Source organism: Dipodomys ordii, unplaced genomic scaffold, assembly GCF_000151885.1.
Source record: "Dipodomys ordii isolate 6190 unplaced genomic scaffold, Dord_2.0 Scaffold146, whole genome shotgun sequence".
In the NCBI taxonomy this organism is placed as follows: domain Eukaryota; kingdom Metazoa; phylum Chordata; class Mammalia; order Rodentia; family Heteromyidae; genus Dipodomys; species Dipodomys ordii.
In genome coordinates this window covers 2,350,570-2,368,608 of record NW_012267362.1, presented here as the reverse complement: position 1 = coordinate 2,368,608, position 18,039 = coordinate 2,350,570, and the positions used below count along the sequence as shown (strand labels likewise).

At 43.6% G+C, this 18,039-nt stretch overlaps 1 protein-coding gene across 1 annotated transcript in view; it reads left to right on the top strand.

The window, feature by feature from the left end:
* Fndc7 (fibronectin type III domain containing 7) overlaps positions 1-17,698 on the top strand; it is a 35,019-nt gene extending 17,321 nt beyond the window's left edge. Inside the window, exons 6-12 of the mRNA XM_013031849.1 lie at positions 86-340; positions 2,584-2,841; positions 3,729-3,983; positions 6,359-6,613; positions 8,574-8,834; positions 12,216-12,245; positions 17,667-17,698. Coding sequence (XP_012887303.1) covers positions 86-340; positions 2,584-2,841; positions 3,729-3,983; positions 6,359-6,613; positions 8,574-8,834; positions 12,216-12,245; positions 17,667-17,698 — 1,346 coding nt within the window. The remainder of the gene's footprint in view (positions 1-85; positions 341-2,583; positions 2,842-3,728; positions 3,984-6,358; positions 6,614-8,573; positions 8,835-12,215; positions 12,246-17,666) is intronic.
* Positions 17,699-18,039: the final 341 nt, after the last annotated feature.

Genomic DNA, 18,039 nt, shown 5'->3' with positions numbered 1-18,039 from the left:
AAGAATTGCTGACTTGGTTGTGTTGAAATTATGCAAAGAAAATCTGCAGTAGTCTCACCGGTACTTATGATCGCTCATTTCCTAGTGGCTTGTGCACCTGCAAGAGTGACCATCCAAGAAGAAGCCCCTGGCCACCTGTCTGTGGCTTGGTCCAATGTAGATCTGGGTGATTACTATGTGGCTTTTGTGAAGAGTGATGATGGCTTGGAAGTCCACTGCAATACGTCCCTCACACAGTGCAACTTCTTATCCGAGTGTGGCTTTACGTACTTTATTAGTGTCTTTGCCTATAACAAGGCAGGGCAGAGTCCTTTGGGTGATGTATTCAATTATACCACAGGTAAGTCACATTTGAAGCTTGTGAATATTGTTCTCAGCAGCGGAATAAGTAACCTATTATACTCATTGACTTAACCAATTGGATAGAAGTCGTCCTAGGGCCAAGAACAAAAAATGCCTCTCTCCTGTCATATTCTTTGTAGAGAGGGAAAGTTTGGTTTCAGGAACTCAACATAATAAGAATGTATGATTGAGGAGTAAAAAGGGAAGAAATAAATTCTCACAACTCAGGAGACAGATCTGTGGATCATGATTTGAAGTCAGCCTAAGAAAGAATGTCTACGAGACGCTTACCTCCACTAAACTACCAAGAAAACTGGAAGGCACAGTATTCAGGCCCTGAGTTCAAGTCCCAGGACCAGTATAAGAGAAAGAGGGAAGTGTGGAGGGAGGGAGAGAAGGAGAGAGGAAAGGAAAAATGTTGTTCAACCCTGCTTTGAAATTTAAACCCTCCACAAAGATGTGCTCAGTATTCAGGCCTGTGCTAGAGCCCAACAAAGATGCAGCCCTTCCATATCAGGAGTTTACTGTTTCCCTGAGACCAGAGAGACACAGCGATGGCTAAGATGCTCTATGATTTGGAGAGGTTAGGAGCAGGACACTTGGGTTTAAGTCCTAACTTCCTATCTTGACCACTAACTCATTCATACAATGGAAATAATGGTGGCTACCATGCTGCTTCCATTGCCAAATGGAACAACTAATAACCACAGGACAAGTATGAAAAGATCTTTGTGGTAAAACAGAATGCTAATATTTTCATGAGCATCATTATTACCATCAGTATCCTCTCCATTAAGCTTGGGTCTTACACTAAGCAAGAGCTTATGTCATAATATATCTTATCTATCCCTTTTTCCTCTAATCAGAGTGACCAATATAAGAGAGATGCTCTATTTTCACTTTTTTTTGTGCTGGTATTAGGACTTGATCTCAGGGCCTACATGCTGTCCCTTAGTCTTTTTGCTCAAGGCTGGCACTCTACCACTTGAGCTATGCCTCCACTTCTAGCTTTTTTTGCTGTTTAATTGGAGATAAGAGTCACAGAGAGTTTTCTGCCTAGGCTGGCTTCAAATCCAGATCCTCAGATCTCTGAGTAGGTAGGTTTACAAATAGGAACCACTGGTGTCCAGGTCCATTTATTTGTGTGTGTGTGTGTGTGTGTGTGTGTGTGTTTGTGTGTGTGTGGCTTGCACTCTCACTTGTCTTCTTTTTTTTTTTTTTTGGTCGGTCGTGGGGCTTGAACTCTGGGCCTGGGCGCTGTCCCTGAGCTCTTCAGCTCAAGGTGAGCACTCTACCTCTTGAGCCACAGCGCCACTTTCAGTTTTCGAGTGGCTTATTGGAGATAAGAGTCTCACGGACTTTCCTGCCTGGGCTGGCTTTGAACCACGATCCTCAGATCTCAGCCTCCTGAGTAGTTAGAATTACAGACATGAGCCACCAGTGCCCAGCTTTTCCTTTTCCAGCTCAAGGCTGGAACTCTATTCCTTGAGCCATGCTCCAACTTCAGGCTTTTTGCTTGTTAACTGGAGATAAGTATCTTATATACTTTTCTTTTTAAACTGAATTTGAACCTCGAACCTTAGATCTCAGCCTCCCAAGGAGCTAGGTAATTATAGGATGATAGTAAATTTTATCACTATGAGGGATCCAAGTAATGGGTGCTTTTGGAATTTGCAGTAAGAAGCTATTTATCAAGTGGCTCAAGTGTGCCTTGCAGAGGGAGTAGCTAGCTCTAGTAGTTCAAATGTAAATGGAATATAAGTGGGCAAGAACTGATCTTAGAGGAACTCCAAGGTAAATTAGATGTTTATTAGTGAGCTCCTTTCAGGTTTCTTCTAAGATCAACTAGGACAATTATGTTTTCCCCAAGCCCAGCTTTGTCTAAAGAGACTGAAAGGATTTGAGGAGTTAGATTCAATATGATTGTGTGAGGCGGAAGCACAGAAGAGGAGCAGGCTTTCTAGAAGAGAGTTCCGTCATCTTCAAAGATACAGAAGTGAGAGCATGTGTGGGGTGGGGAATTGAGAAGCCTGCTGGGGCTAGGAGGTGGGGAGGGACAACTGAACATGACAGCTTGGGATGACCCCGGATGTCAAACAGGGTTTATCTTTTGTGCAGTGGGACTTAGGCCAATCTAACCAGAGCTGTAGGTTTCTACAGTAGTGCAGGAGGCCAGTGGTCACGAGGAGGCCAGCACCCGATGACATTGCTCCTGTAACTGCCCTTTGTTTCCTCTTTCAGCTCCCTGTTGCGCTAGTGACATTAACCCTGTGTTAGTGTCCAGTGACAGAGTAGAGATGGTCTGGTCTCCAGTCCGAGGTGCGGAACTCTATGAAACCAAGGCCAGAGCTGGGTCCCGCGTGGTGGAATGCAATGACACCGCCCCTGCCTGCACGCTCTCGGCTCTGCAGTGTGACACCAAGTATGACGTCACGGTGTATTCCTTCAGTGAGATCCGGGGCAGCAATATGTCCTGTGCACCCCAGTTGATTACCACAGGTGAGGTACAGCTAGTGTCTGAATGATTCGCTCCAGCTACGCATCTTAGCATGGACATTCAGTAACACCTAAAGGCGAAATCCCCTTACCCACTCTTGGTAGGGACCAGTTGAGTCTCTGCTGTATTGAGGAGAAGTAGAGGAGAAGGTGGAGGTGGAAAGTGAGAAGAAAGAAAGGGAAAAAAGAGACTAGGGAGAAGGAAATGTTTTACTGATGATTGCCTCAGCCATTCAATTCTCTCTCTCTCTATCTCTCTCTCTCTCTCCCTCTCCCTCTCTCCCTCTCCCTCTCTCCCTCTCTCCTTCTCTCCCTCTCTCCTTTATCTCTCTCCCTTTCCCAACCCGCTTTGTTCCAGTACTAGGGGCTTGAACTTAGGGCCTTGTTCTCTTACCTGATTTTTTTCACTCAAGACTGGCACTCTATGATTTGAGTCACAGTTCTACTTCCAGTTTTTTGGTGCTTAATTAAAACTAAGAGTCCTATAGACTTTCCTGTCCAGGCTGACTATGAATCATGATCCTCAGATCTCAGCCTCCTGAGCAGCTTAAATTACAAGCATAAGCCTCTGGCTCTAGGCTAGTCATTCAGTTCTTTCTGCCTGTGGGTGGGCGACTGTGCAGGTGTGTAAATAGTTGTTACTTTGCTTTTGGAGATCAAAATGCTTTTTAACATTTTCTAGTTGACCCAGCAGTACAAAAACCCAATCCACTATGTCAATGACATCAAGTTTCCCACACCACATCTCTATGAGTTTGTCCTATAGGTAATGGGTATGCTTGAAAGCTATGATCATTTTCAGTGGGCAGGGATCCGTTTTAGATCAAATCGTATATGTGATGTTTTTGACTCAAGCTGTTCTAATGAATAATGTACAGTGAATCTCTCAGCTCCTTGTAGTCCTGAAATAAAAAGTATTTCCACGGATGAATTCTCTACAATTAATGTGCAATGGCAAGCCACTAATGATGACGCCACATACACCGTGACTGCCCAGGGGGAGAAGGGGTTGTACCAGTGCCGCAGCGCAGGACAGGCCTGTGCCATGGGGGGTCTGCCCTGTGGCTCAGTGTTCTCTGTCACTGCTGTGGCTGAAACCCAGGCAGGAAAAAGCCCACCCAGCTACAGCGTCTCCCTGGAAACAGGTACATAATGACCACCAGCCCAAATATTGACTTTGGTGGGGGGCTAGGAATTGTTTGAAGGCATGAACTTTATTTAATCAACCTTATGTATAACAGAAATATGGTCAACTCAGAAGCCTTTCAAAGAACCCTGGTCTTAGAAAATAGAACTGTCAATCCTTTGGGGTGTGTGTGTGTGTGTGTGTGTGTGTGTGTGTGTGTGTGTGTGTGTGTGTGTGTGTGTGCTGGTACTGGGGCTTGAACTCAGGGCCTGGGTGCTGTCCTTTGGCCTATTCTGCTCAAGGATGATACTCTACCACTTTGGGGTGTGTGTGTGTGTGTGTGTGTGTGTGTGTGCTGGTACTGGGGCTTGAACTCAGGGCCTGGGTGCTGTCCTTTGGCCTATTCTGCTCAAAGATGATACTCTACCACTTCAGCCACATCTCCACTTACAGTTTTGTGGTGGTTATTAAAGATAAGAGTTTCATGGATTTCCTACTCAGATCAAGGTTTTAAACCTTGATCCTTAGATCTCATTTTCCTGAATAGATAGGATTACAGACATGAGCCACTGGCTAGCACATTCAACATTTAACTTATTCTGGAAAAATAGCTTATGTTGGCATCAAAGGAGCAATATATTGACTCATTTATTAGAATTTATAGCCTCCCATGATACAAACTGATCAAAACAGCTAAGAAGGAACCAAATGAGCTGATTCATTATGCATATCGTTGGCTTAGTGCTTTCAAATCTTTCTCTAAGACAAATATGCTTTCTGAGTTTAAGTTTCCTAGTGTCCAAGGGGGATAATAATCTTATAGGGTGTAGCAAGTACTGAATTAATGTCACAAGGCACTCAGCCCAGAGACTATTGCATAGGAATAGCTCCAGTGCTTCATAACACTGAATGTGAGTGAAATGAGGCAAAATGCTGGGCACTGCTGGCTCATGCCTGTAATCCTGGCTACTTAGGAGGCTGGGATCTGAGAATCACAGTTCAAAGCCAGCCTGGCAGACTCTTTTCTCTAATTAAACAACAAAAAGCTGAAAGTAGGGCTGTGGTTCAAGTGGTAAAGCATCAGCCTTGAACAAAAAAGCCAAACAAGAGGGTGAGGCCTTAAGTTCAAGACCCAGTACCAGCACACACAAAAAAGAACTGTAGCAAATTACTTAAAGCCTTTGGGCATTGTTTCTTATTATATACAATGATAGATGACATTTTGGATTGTGAAAGTTGAGCCACTTCCACCCAAAAGTAGCAAAACTTACTTTTTAAAGTATTTTATAATAGAGAAAATGCTAAATACACATGAAGGTTCTGTGTATCTATATCATATATAAGGATTCTCTGAAAATTGAGAAGGTGTAGTATCTTAAGTAGCTAAGAAACCAAGCTTTGAGCCGGGCATGGTGGTATATACCTGCAATCCTAGCACTCAGGAAACAGTAACTTTCAAGTTTGAGGCCAGCCTGAACTACAAGATCTTGTCTTAGAAAAGACTGAAAGTGGGGCTGGGAAGGTGGCTCAGTGGTAGAGTGCTTGCCTTGCATGCATGAGGCCCTGGGTTCGATTCCTCAGCACCACATATGCAAAAAGAAAAAAAGTCAGAAGTGGCGCTGTAGCTCAAGTGGTAGAGCCTAGCCTTGAGCTGAAGAGCTGAAGGACAGCGCCCAGGCCCAGAGTTCAGGCCCCACGATTGGACCCCCCCCAAAAAAAAGAATAAAGAAAAGACTGAAAGTGAGCATGCACGCACATGTGTGTGCATGTGTGATGCATTACAAAATGCATGGGAAAGGCAAAAAGAATTTCTTGCAAATGCTACACTGGGAGAAAAAGTGAATGCAACTATTGTTTTAGGATTATTTTCTTGCTCACTGCTGGCTCTCTACCACATTGGCTCTGCTTCCAGTCCAATGATTACTATTTTATTTGCTTGCCAGTTCTTGGACTCGAATCCTGGGCCTGGATGCTGTCCCTGAGCTTTTGAGCTCAAGGCTAGCATTCTACCACTGCTCTATTGCCAGCTTTTTGGGACTAATTGGAGATAAGAGTCTCACAGGCTTTCCTGCCTTGGCTGGCTTTGAACCATGATCCTCAGAGCCTAGCCTCCTGAGTAGCTAGAATTACAGGTGTGAGCCACCAGCACCTGGATCAATGATTTTTTTTCCTTAAAAAATGGTTTTTGGGGGAGGGAAAACTCATATTCCCACATCTTGTTAGTGTACGGCATTTTACACAGTTGATGTTACAAAATGTCTCAGAGGGCACAGACAGAAGGAAAAACTTGATTAACATTCATTACAAAAACTGAGAAATTTAGAATATTGAGTGAAAGACAGGCAGAGTGGAAATAAAACCCTAATTCTTTTACCTTTTTTCCCCTCATTTAAGTACCATGCTGCCCAGCTGGACTGATGGTAACTCAGGTCACCCAAGCAATAATCAATGTGAGCTGGAGTATTGGGGCAGTGACCCAAACGTATGTGACAGTTCTGGAATCCCATGCTGGACAATCCATGTGTCAAACCCATCAGAACCATTGTCTCCTGGGATGCATTACATGTGGCATCAACTACACGGTGGCACTAAAGGCTGTTAGTGCTACAGGGTTGACTTCAGAATGTGCCTACCAAAGTTACTCTTCCAGTAAGTGAATTCTAAAACTCTAGCACTGGACTATCGGTATGAACTTGACTATTCCAAGGCCAGGCACAACCTTTCTTCCTTTCCATCTTTAAAAGGATGCTGCAAGCTGGGCTCTGGTGACCCATACCTATCATTCTAGCTACCTAGGAGGCAGGGACTGGGAGGATTTGAGTTTGAGGTCAGCCTGGGCAAAAAGTTCATGAGCCGTCATCTCAACAGAAAAAGCTGGGCATGGTGTGACATGTGTGTCATTCCCGCTCCAGGGAGAAGTATAAATACCAGGATCAGCTTAGAGAAAAAGCCAGACCCTATGTCAAAAATCACCAGAGCAGAAGGGGCTGCACAAGTCACTATGGAGTGTCTAACAAGTGTGAGGCCCTGAGTTCAAACCCCAATAACACCAACAAAAATGCTGCATTTCCACCCAGCTTGCACTATCATTCGGATTCTTAAATGTTTGCAGTTTCCCCCTTGACTTAGAACCTCAAAGCTTAGGCCTCTGTTGGTAATCGGGAAGCCCCAGCCTCCTGAGTAGCTGGAATTACAGGTGTGAGACACTGGCACCAGGCTACTGTTAAGCATCTTTATGTTAGTTACTGAGAATGCTGCATCTGGTATTCTGACTGACAAAGTGTGGCCCTTTTCAGATGTTCAGAAGAGGCCCAAAGAAGACCTAACATCTACTACCAGTGAACTAGGGAGCAGTGAACTTGGTCACCAGACTGTCAAGGAAATGGCTGCTCTTGAGGCCACATGCCATTGGACTCAGCAAACTGTTTCTAATTAGAGCGGAACACATTGCATTTCTTTTGAACTGGTACTTGAACTCAGGGCCTCATGCAGTTGTTTAGCTTTTTTGCTCAAGGCTGGTAGTACTCACCACTTGAGCCACTCTGCCACTTCTGGCTCTTTGCTGGTTAATTGGAATTTGTCTCACAAATGACTCTGCCCCAATTTTGAACTGAGATCCTCAAATTTTAGGCTCCTGAGTAGCTAGGGTTACAGTATGAGTCGCTTACCCCCAGCTTCCCAATGAATTCTTGTGTTTTGCCAGTACTGGGGTTTAAATCAGGACCTTGTGCTTGCTAGGCAAGCACTCTTCCATTTACTCCTGCCTCGATTCCTGAAATGAATGACATTTAAGCTTAATTCCACTGAGGTAAAATGAAACTAAGACATCACAAGAAATCTTGAACGGAGGGGGCTGGGAAGGTGGCTCAGTGGTAGAGCACTTGCCTTGCATGCATGAGGCCCTGGGTTCGATTCCTCAGCACCACATAAGCAAAAAGAAAAAAAGCCGGAAGTGGCGCTGTGGCTCAAGTGGTAGAGCGCTAGCCTTGAGCTGAAGAGCAGAGGGACAGTGCCCAGGCCCAGAGTTCAGGCCCACGACTGAACCCTCCTAAAAAAAAAAAGAAATCTTGAAAGGATTCTTTGCACTTGACTCACAGATTAAGTCATGTACAATACAATTTAATCTCTTCCAACTGTGGGCCTTTTTGACTCATCTGTAGTCTATATTAAAAAGTCACAACCAGCACTGGTGGCTCACACCCGCAGTCCTAGCTATTCAAGAAGCTGAGATCTGAGGATCACTGTTTGAAGCTGTGAGATTCTTATCTCCAATTAAATAGCAAAAAGCCAGAATTGGAGCTCAAGTACTCAGTACTCTCTCTCTCCGCCTCTCTCTTACACACATACACACTCTCTTTCTCTCTCTCCCTCACACACACACACATTCACACTCCACACCACTGTCACACATGGATCTCTAATCATTTGGTTCAGTAAGGGAAGAATTTGAACATCCCTCCCCCTCAAGTTCATTCCTTATACTATTCTAACCAGTAATCAAGCATATCACTTAAAAGTATTTACGTGTGTGTGTGTGTGTGTGTGTGTGTGTGTGTGTTCCTGTAGTATTAAAGGCCACATTTGATCCTTGATTGCTTTTATCCTGCAGGTGTCTGCTGTCCTTTGGGGGTGAAGGTGTATAGGTTGGGCTCTAATGGCATTCGGATCTACTGGCAAGCTTCCCGGGGCTCTGCCAACTATAGCGCTGACCTCTATGGCTCCAAAGGCATCTTCACGTGTGCCCCAAGTGCTGGCCTCAGTTTCTGTGATGTCACTGAAATTCCCTGTGGGGATGTATATACCGTGATGGTCTCACCAGTTGCTGAAACAGGACAGAAGCTTACTTTCTGTCCCAAAAAAATATATTCAGGTAAAGAACGTACTGGCCCTTTATTTAAAATCAACCCTTCCCCCTGTGTTCATACCTGTCATCCTAGCTACTCAGAAGGCTGAGATATGAGGATCAAGGCCCAAAACCAGCCCTGGCAGGCAAGTTTGTGAGATTCTTATCTCCAATTAACCACATAATAAACAAACAAACAAACAAAAAACACCTGGAAATGGAGCTGTGGCTCAAGAGTTAGAGTGCGATTCTTGAGTGAAAAAGCTAAGGGACAAAAATATAAAGAAATCTCAACTCAGAACAATCACACTTAATTGATGTGAGCTCTCTACAGATAAATGTGAACTCTCTACAGGCTACAAGAGACCCTCCAAGTCTCTGGAATTGTGATGCTTTCTTATTATTTAATTTGGAGATTTTCTTCTCATTCCTTCCCTCTCTTCTTCAGAAAAGGGACTAGAAGCTTACACTTAAATAGTAAGGAACATTTTAAATGATTTGAGATTTTTAACTTGTCATAGAGATTATGTTAGACACCCAAGAATGTTGGAAAAATCGAGATCTGAACTTAATTGTTGTTGTTATTTGTACTTGTACTGGGGCTTGAACTCAGGTCCTAGGTGCTATCTCTTAGTTTTTTCACTCAGGCCTAGTGCTTTACCACTTGAGCCATAGCTCTGCTTCTGGCTTTTTGGTGATTATATGGAGATAACAGTCTTATGAACTGTCCTGCCTAGGATGGAATCCGTAGATTCCATCAAACTGGAATCCTCAGATCTCAGTCTTCTGAGTACGATTACAGGCATATGCCAGAGATGCCCAGCTTGAACTTTTATTTGAAACTAAGACTTATGACTGCTGGTAGAAGATCAGAGAAAAAGAAATCTATAAATCATAAAGTAGGTTTGGAAAGATGTGTGGGCCATCTGTGATCACAAGACACGGTGGTCAGCTGTGCCATCATAGCTGAGCTGAGAGGAAAACATTCACAAGTCTCCCACTGTTCTAGTACCTTCTGCCACCTTGCCCAGGGCATAGCCATCTATTTTTCATGTATTTCTAAAGGGAAAAAAAAGAGATGTGGAAGCACTTGAGCCTTGCAGGTGAACTCAGAAAGATGATCCAGTGGCTCAGAAACCTTTATTAATAAACTATGAAAAATTTCTCATTAAATGTACCCCCGACAAGAGGTTCAAGATGGCTCTTAGTGTTGGAACAAGGCCAGCTCCTCCTGAAAGCATGTCCTCAATGACCTTGAATGTCATGCTCTGATTCCTTGTCTTTTCATTACCTTGTCCCCGAAGCAAAGCTCTATGGGAAGAGACAGAAATAGACTCTTGGGGGGGTGAGAACTAGCCCTTAGGTTGAAGAGCCTACAGCTCAATGACCATATTTCATCACATTTGCCTAATGTTATGCAATTTATCAAGTGTTGCTGCTGTTTATTTTGTTAATGTTCACAATAACCCTAAAAGGTAGAGTCTGCAGATTTTATTAGCTCCAATTAACAAAAACTGAGTCTCAATGGTCCCCAAATCTACAACCTTTCTGTTCTCCTAATCTCTAAATTCATAGTCACATATTTTTTGTTTGTTTCTGACTTTGAATTTTATTATGTTGTCTATACTGGCCTCAAACTCCTGAGCTCAAGTAATTGTCTGCTTCATCCTCTGGAGTAGTTGGGACTATACGGGTGCATGCCTTCATCTCAGGTGCCTAAGTCCATATTCAGACCTGATACTTTCCACCTGGAGGTCCCCCTGACAAACTCCTCAAGGTAGAGATTGGGGGATTGTAGCTCAAAGCCAGCCCAGACAAAAAGAAGTTTATGAGCTTCCATCTCAACCAATGGCTGAATGTGGTGGCACATGCCTGTCATCCGAGCTTTAGGGGAAACATGCAGTCGTGAACCCCAGCCACAAGGAGGAGCACAGCCAGTCCAGTGCTGGTAGCTCAAGCCTGTAATCCTAGCCACTCAGGAGGATGAGATCTGAAGCTTGTGGTTTGAAGCCAGACTAAGCAGGAAGGTTCATTGGACTCTTTAGCTCTAATTAACCATCAAAAACCAGAAGGGGAGGTATGGCTCAAGTGGAAGAGTACCAGCCTAATTCCATCCTCAGTATTAAAAGAAAAGAAAGGAAAAGAAAAAAGAATAGGTGAATTGATGTTTATAATTGCACAGCTAAGTAAATGATCTGATGGAAGTCTTCCCACCTCCTGGCTCCTTAGCATTCCACAGGCTAGGCATGTGGCTTAGTGGTAGAGTGCCTGCCTAGCATGCATGAAGCCTTGGGTTCAATTCCTCAGTACCATATAAACAGATGCTGGAAGTGGCTCAAGTGGTAGAGTGCTAGTTTTGAGCAAAAGAAGCTTAGGGACAGTGCCCAGGCTCTGAGTTCAAGCCCAGGACTGGCAAGAAGAACAAGGAGGAGAGGAGGAAGAGGAGGAGGAGAAAGCAACAGCATTCCTCTGGTGGCTTGCCACCAGAAGTCCTTGTTAGAACTCATCCAGATACCCTTTGGTTAGGTGCCCTATCAAGTCTGAAGCTCTTCACTTTCACTAGACACAAGTTAAAAATTCACCTCTGCTCTGTCTCCTTGGTATAAAACAAACATGGCTTTCATGTCTGCCTGTTGGAGGCAATATCGGTGGTGCCTTCTTTTGGTCATTGGGACAATTTTGTAAATAATAATTAGGAAATACTATTTATTAGGTGCTGTGTGCCAGGCACTATCCTAAGAGCTTTACACATATAAACTTAGTCCTTACTGCAAATCTGGCTTCAAACAGATATTCTTATTCCTACCACTCTATAGATAAACTGAGGCACAATGAAATGATTTGTCCAAGGTACCACCTTTGCTTAACATCCAAATTTGATCTTATTCATCGTTGATTTACTTTACTCCTGTGTGTGTGCACTGGTATAAGGGTTTGAACTCAGGCCTCAGGCTCTTGTTCTGGTGCTCTACCACTGTGAACCACTCCTCTAACCTGGCATTTTTTTCCTGATGTATGCCTCCACCTCAAGTGCAATTAATTGAAGATGGAGTCTCCCAGACTTTTTTTCTTGGGCTGGCTTCAAACCATAGTCTTTCAGGTCTCCGCCTCCTAAACCAACACCCTTCTTCCCTCCCTTCATTTTTCTTTCCATCTTCCTTCTGTGATACTGGGAATCTGACTGAGGATCTCATGTCTATCTACTACTGAGCTAATATCCTCAGCCATTTTTCATTGTATTTTGAGACAGGATCTTAGCAAGTTGCAAAGCCCTCTTATACCTCTGTTTCTTAAGGATGTGGGATTACAGGTGTGTGACACCACCCCTGGTCCTTTTAGATTATTGCCTCAATCTTAAATACATCAACAAATGCATTTTTCAGTGCTTGTTTTTTTTTTTAATTGTAGTAACCTGCTCTGGAAGTACACTGGGAATGGGTAAGTCATTTTTCTCATAAATAATTAGAAGAGGGCTGGGAAGGTGGCTCAGTGGTAGAGCACTTGCCTTGCATGCTCGAGGCCCTGGGTTCAATTCCTCAGCACCACATAAGAAAAAAGCCGGAAGTGGCGCTGTGGCTCAAGTGGTAGAGCGCTAGCCTTGAGCTGAAGAGCTGAGGGACAGCGCCCAGGCCCAGAGTTCAGGCCCCACGACCGGACCCCCCCCAAAAATAATTAGAAGAAGAAATTAATTAGAAACAAATAATTATTGGTGCATTTTGGAGTTATTTCATGAAGTTAGGTTTGAAACTGAAGGTACATTAGTCAGAAAGCCAAATTCTTTCATTGATAACATGTGAATTCTGCTCTCTTCTTTCCATTAACCTTCCCTCCCTTAGTATATATATTACCTGCTCTCAGATTCCACTAATTGAGATGAATTCCTTTGCATTGTGAATTCTTTTTAGTCTTTTAGAAAGTTGTTGTTTTTTGTTTTGTTTTCTTTTTGGAGAGGCAACTGTTTAACGTTTCCTACTTCTGAAGTTGGTTCCCAGCTCTCCTGCCTTGGAATTCTCTCGAGAGTTTGAAATTAACTGATGCCTGGGCTCTCCCTGCAACTACCACCATCAAGTCTACCTCCCCCCTGGTGATTCTAAATGTAGCCACGGCTGCATTAGAACCATTAGAACAGGGCTCCTCCAACTGTGCATGCAAATGACCGGCACCTTGTTAAACCTGAAGTCTAATTGGTTAGGCATGGTAGGGTCTGAAACTTGGTACTTCTAATAAGGTCTGCCCACTGCTGGTATAGCTCATTACTGATCTGGCCACACATAGTACATAGTTAGAGGGGATTCCTTCCTGCCTTCCTCCCTCCCTCTCTCCTTCCTCCCCTCTCAACCCTTCTTTCCCTCTTCTTCCTTTTCTATTTCTTTCTATTTGGCACTACTGGGGTTTGAACTCAAAGTCTTGTGCTTGCTAGGCAGTCTCACACTTGAACTATGCCCCCAGTCCTTTTTGCTCTTGTTATTTTTCAACGAGTCTCATATTTATTCCTGGAACAGCCTATTTACCTTTCCAGATTAGCAGGGATGATACACACCAACTTTTTGTTGTTTAGATAGGGTCTCTCTCTCTCTCTCTCTCTCTCTCTTCCTCTCTCCTCCTCCTCCTCCTCCTCTCATCTCCCCCTTCCTCTCCCTTTCCCTCTCTCCCTGTCCCTCATGCTGGTACTGAGGCTTGAACTCAGGGCCTCATGATTTCATTTGGCTTTTTTGTTCAAGGCTGGCTGTCTACCACTTGAACCACACCTCTACTTCTGAGACAGGAGTCTCTTGAATTTATTTTTGCCGAGGTTGGGCTGCAGAATTCAGTCTCTCAAGTAACTAGGATTACAGGCATGAGCTAGGATACATAGCTGTTTAAAGGGATTTTTTTTCACAGCCTGCAGAAACATAGATATTTGCATCTGGTGTATATGGAGGGGCATGCTTTGTGGAGAAGAGGGCTACTGAAGGAAGTAGGAGAAAAGAGAGCCCAGAGTTTCTCTTCAGTTTTGCTTAAGAAGATCCCATTTACCCCAGGAGGTTACTCTTGAGCAGAGAGAATAGTAGAGAGGACCCGTGGAGCTAAGTGGGGTGACATAAGTAAGTAGCATATGTTGCTTCTTGAGGAATCCTTGCTACACTCCTCTAGGGGATGGTTTGGTTTGGGGCGGGGGAGGGTGGCACCTAGGAACCCTCCCAGGACTATGATCCTACTATAGAACTCACCTTCGGCTCCCAGGCACACATGGCTAACTTCAAGTGAGAGCAGAAATGAAGCCTTCCTGCCAACACGCCCAAGGGACAGGCTGGGCTGAGGGGGCTAGCCCCGCCACCCAGCACCTCCTTCCACCACAGGGCGTGAGTTTGGAGCCTCTCCCACTGCCTGTTCAGTCTATTGCTTCTGAGAGCCCAGCAGGGATACGCTTTCCTGTCCCACCTGCAGGTCTAAAATAAGCACAGTCCCTATCAATTTTGCAAGTGTGTTTCAGACCTGGCTGAATGAAAACAAACTGAGGAAGAAAATAAAAGTGTATTTAGGAGCTGTAGCTTCATTATAGAACACGTGTTTAGCATGTGCAAAACCCTGGGTTTGATCCCCAGAAGAAACAAAAAAGGATCCTTTTCAAAAGGCCTGGTTTTCAGCAAAAGGCACATGAACCTAGGACTGCAGTCCTAAAATGTAATTCTAGTTTTATGGTTGTTTTATATGGCTCTTCCCCTGAGCCATAGGGAGGGTAGTAGAAGTGTCTTGGGAGCCTACAGAAGGTGAGAGATGATGTATTATCTCTTGGTCTTCCTTAAGATAATTGTTAAAATAAGAGTGACAATGCAGTGGGGTATGGGTAGCTCATGCTTGTAATCCTAGCTACTCAGGAGGCTGAGATCTGAGAATCATGGTTCAAACCCAGCTTGGGCAGGAAAGTCCATAAACCTCTTATCCACAATTAGCCACCAAAAAGCCAGAAGTGGAGCTGTGGCTCAAGTGGTAGAGTACTAGCCTTGAGTGAGAAAGCTAAGGGACAGTACCCAGGCTGTGAGTTCAAGTCCCAGTATTGGCTGGCATGCACACACACACACACACACACACACGCACGCACACACACACACACACACACACACACACACACACAGGTGCAATGATGCTTTAAATAAACTCTTGGAAACCATTATTCCCAGAATGCACTACTCAGCAGCACCAGAGAGCTTGTTTAAAAATGTATATAATCTGAGCCAGATGTGGCTAGGAAAACTCAGCCTTTGGGCTAAAATCAATTATCTCTTAAAATAGATTTTTTTTAGTGTGTAGAAATCCTGCAGGATCTTCAAAAATCAAAAGTAAGCCAGGTCATCTGAGGTTCCTCTACAGTAATACGGAAATCATTGTATCTGGGAGGAAGTTCCTGTCTTCAGTTATAGTCTCCACCCTGAACACAGGACAAGTCAAATCAGAACCCAGGCTGACACAACACTGAAGGATATGCTCAGGGAAGCTGTGGGGATCTTGTTACTTTAAGATTTTTGGTCTGACTTGCCTCTGGGAGTATTTTAAAGCTTGTCATGACATGAATTGTCTTTCTAAGCAATAGATCTAGATTCATATCTGTGTGTGTGTGTGTGTGTGTGTGTTGCTAATGGGATTGGAACTCTGGACCTCATATTCTCACTTAGATTTTTCTCTAAAAACCAAAAGGTTAGTGATTTGAGCCATACCTTTACATCCTGGATTCAGAGTTTATTGTTATGATTTGTCCATAAGTTTCCTAAATTCTCTCTCTAACCTGTATTTAGGTTTCTTTATAGAAAAATTGGAATAAATAATAATTACCTCATCAAACATAATCATTAAATGAAATGTAAATTTCTGTACTCAATGACATGTCCATACTAAGTAACCAATAAGTGGCAGTTATTAATTCAACAGGTATCAATTTAAAGTCACATCATACTCTATTATATTATGAACCAGTTATTAATTTAAAAAATTATAGCCAGGTGCTATTGGCTCATGCCTGTAATCCTAGCTACTCAGGAGGCTGATATCTGAGGATCTCTGTTCAAAGCCATCCTAGGCAGGAAAGTCTGTGTGACTCTTTATCTCCAATTAACCACTTCTGGAAGTGGTTCTGTAGCTCAAAGAGGTAGAGTGCTAACCTTGAACAAAAAAATAGCCCAGGGACAGTGCCTAGGCCTGAGTTTAAGTCTCACAACCAACCAAAAACTAGTGTGTGTGTGAGTGTGTGTATATGTGTGTGTATGTATATATGTACATTTAACCAAGCAGTTTATTAATACATCTTGAGCAATGTCATCCTTTTCAACCTTCTCATTCATCCCTCCCCTATTATCCCTTATTGATATGTTAATGTGCTACTTCTAACTATGATACTTGTATTTTAACCTTGAAAACCAATACCTCTAGAGTTTGCTACTCATCAGTTGTCACCAGAGCTTGTTCAAAATGTATGATCTGGGAACCCAGACACTGGTGGCTCACTCCTGTAATCCTAGTTACTCAGGGAGCCTGAGATCTGAGGAACCTGGTTTAAAGCCAGCTCAAGCAGCAAATCCAAGAAACTCTTATCTCCAATTAACCATCAAAAAGCCAGAAGTGTGGCTCAAGTGGTAGGGTGATAGCCTTGAGTGAAAAAGCCAAGCAAGAGAGGGAGGCTCTGAGTGCAAGTCCAAATACATACATATACACAGCAAGAGAGGGAGGCTCTGACTTCAAGTCCAAGTACACACACACACACACACACACACACACACACACACATGTCAGGAGGATCATGAGTCTAATACTATCCTGCAAGAGCCCCCAAAGCTAAGAGTAAGCTTGGTCATCTAAGGTGCCCTCCTTAGCCCTTATGGTACCCTAACTACTGTTTTTTTTACACTGTTTCTGGTCACAAACAGCAGCAGCAGCAGCAGCAGTTCTGGAACGCTTATAGAAATGTAGTTGCAGAGGTTTTTCCAGATAACATTGATGTAGCATTCTGGAGCTGGGCCCAGCCATCTTTGTTCAAACAAGCCTTCCAAGTGATGCTGATGTACCCTAAAGCTTGAACACCATGGCTCTCATTCTGGAAAGCTATTTTGATGCTTGAAAGTTGGTGCAGGTTGGAAGAGAAAGGAGAAGAATCTATTTGCAATGACAGGCGGAGGGGCTGGTGTTTGACATCTTTCTGTGAGACAATCCTTACCTTTGGCATCCAGTCTGTTTCAGTGTCACCTGACCATGCAGGGAACTTTTAGAACATTTTTCTTTCCTCAGCGTCTGTGGAGGTTGAACAGGTTTTAGGTTTGTAGATAGAACTGGCTGAATGGGCAAGCAGGGCCTGAGGGTGGAAGGGAATGCTACTTACCCTAACTCTAAGAAGCCCCAAAGAGATTCTTTCTTTTTTTTAAATTCTTATTTTTAGATCTGAGGACTGGACTCAGGGTGTTGCATTTTCTAGACAAGCTCTCTACTACTTGAGCCACACCTTTAGTCTTTCACTTTTAGTTTACTTTTATCAGATAGGGTCTCAAACTTTTGCCCAGTCCAGCTTCAAACCATGATTGTCCTTCCACTGTGGGTCTGAGAAGCCTGAAAACAAATATGTACCACCACATCTGGCTCAGAAAGACTCATAGGGAGAATTCCATGAAGAAGGAGAGACTCACCCTGGTTAGTCAGAAACGCTGGTCAGTTCAAATAGTGTGTCCTTTGAACCATTCAGATTGTCCCATTTCCTCCTTACTTATTATATGGTGCTGGGAAAAAACCCTCACATTTCAAACTAAAATTCTAGTAAAAAAAATCTCAGGGACATTCATACTTTTCAGTTTAAGAGAACACTTGCATATTTCCTTGACCTTTCCTCGTCCTTTTCAGTGATTTACAGAGGGAAGAGAAATGCAGAATAACACTGGGACCCCTGAATAAAAGCAGGGACTTGACTGAGTAAGTAATATAAATTGATTTTGTATGATTCTACAGCAAAAAAAAAGGTGTTTTTTTTTATAACCTCTCCTTATTTCTTTTGCAGAGTTGTCTCAACTTTTTCGTAGTTAGAGATGGAAAAGATCCAAAATGCCGCTAGGATAGGAAAAGCTCATTTTTGGCTTCCTAGAAGAGTAACTGACTCTGCTTCCAGAAGACAAGGTCAAGTGTGTCATCCGCTGCAGAGGAGTTCATGATAAGCTGCTCAGAGGACTCTATGGAAAAATGGCTCCAGAAAAGGCCCTCCGGAAAGCAGCCAGAGTGA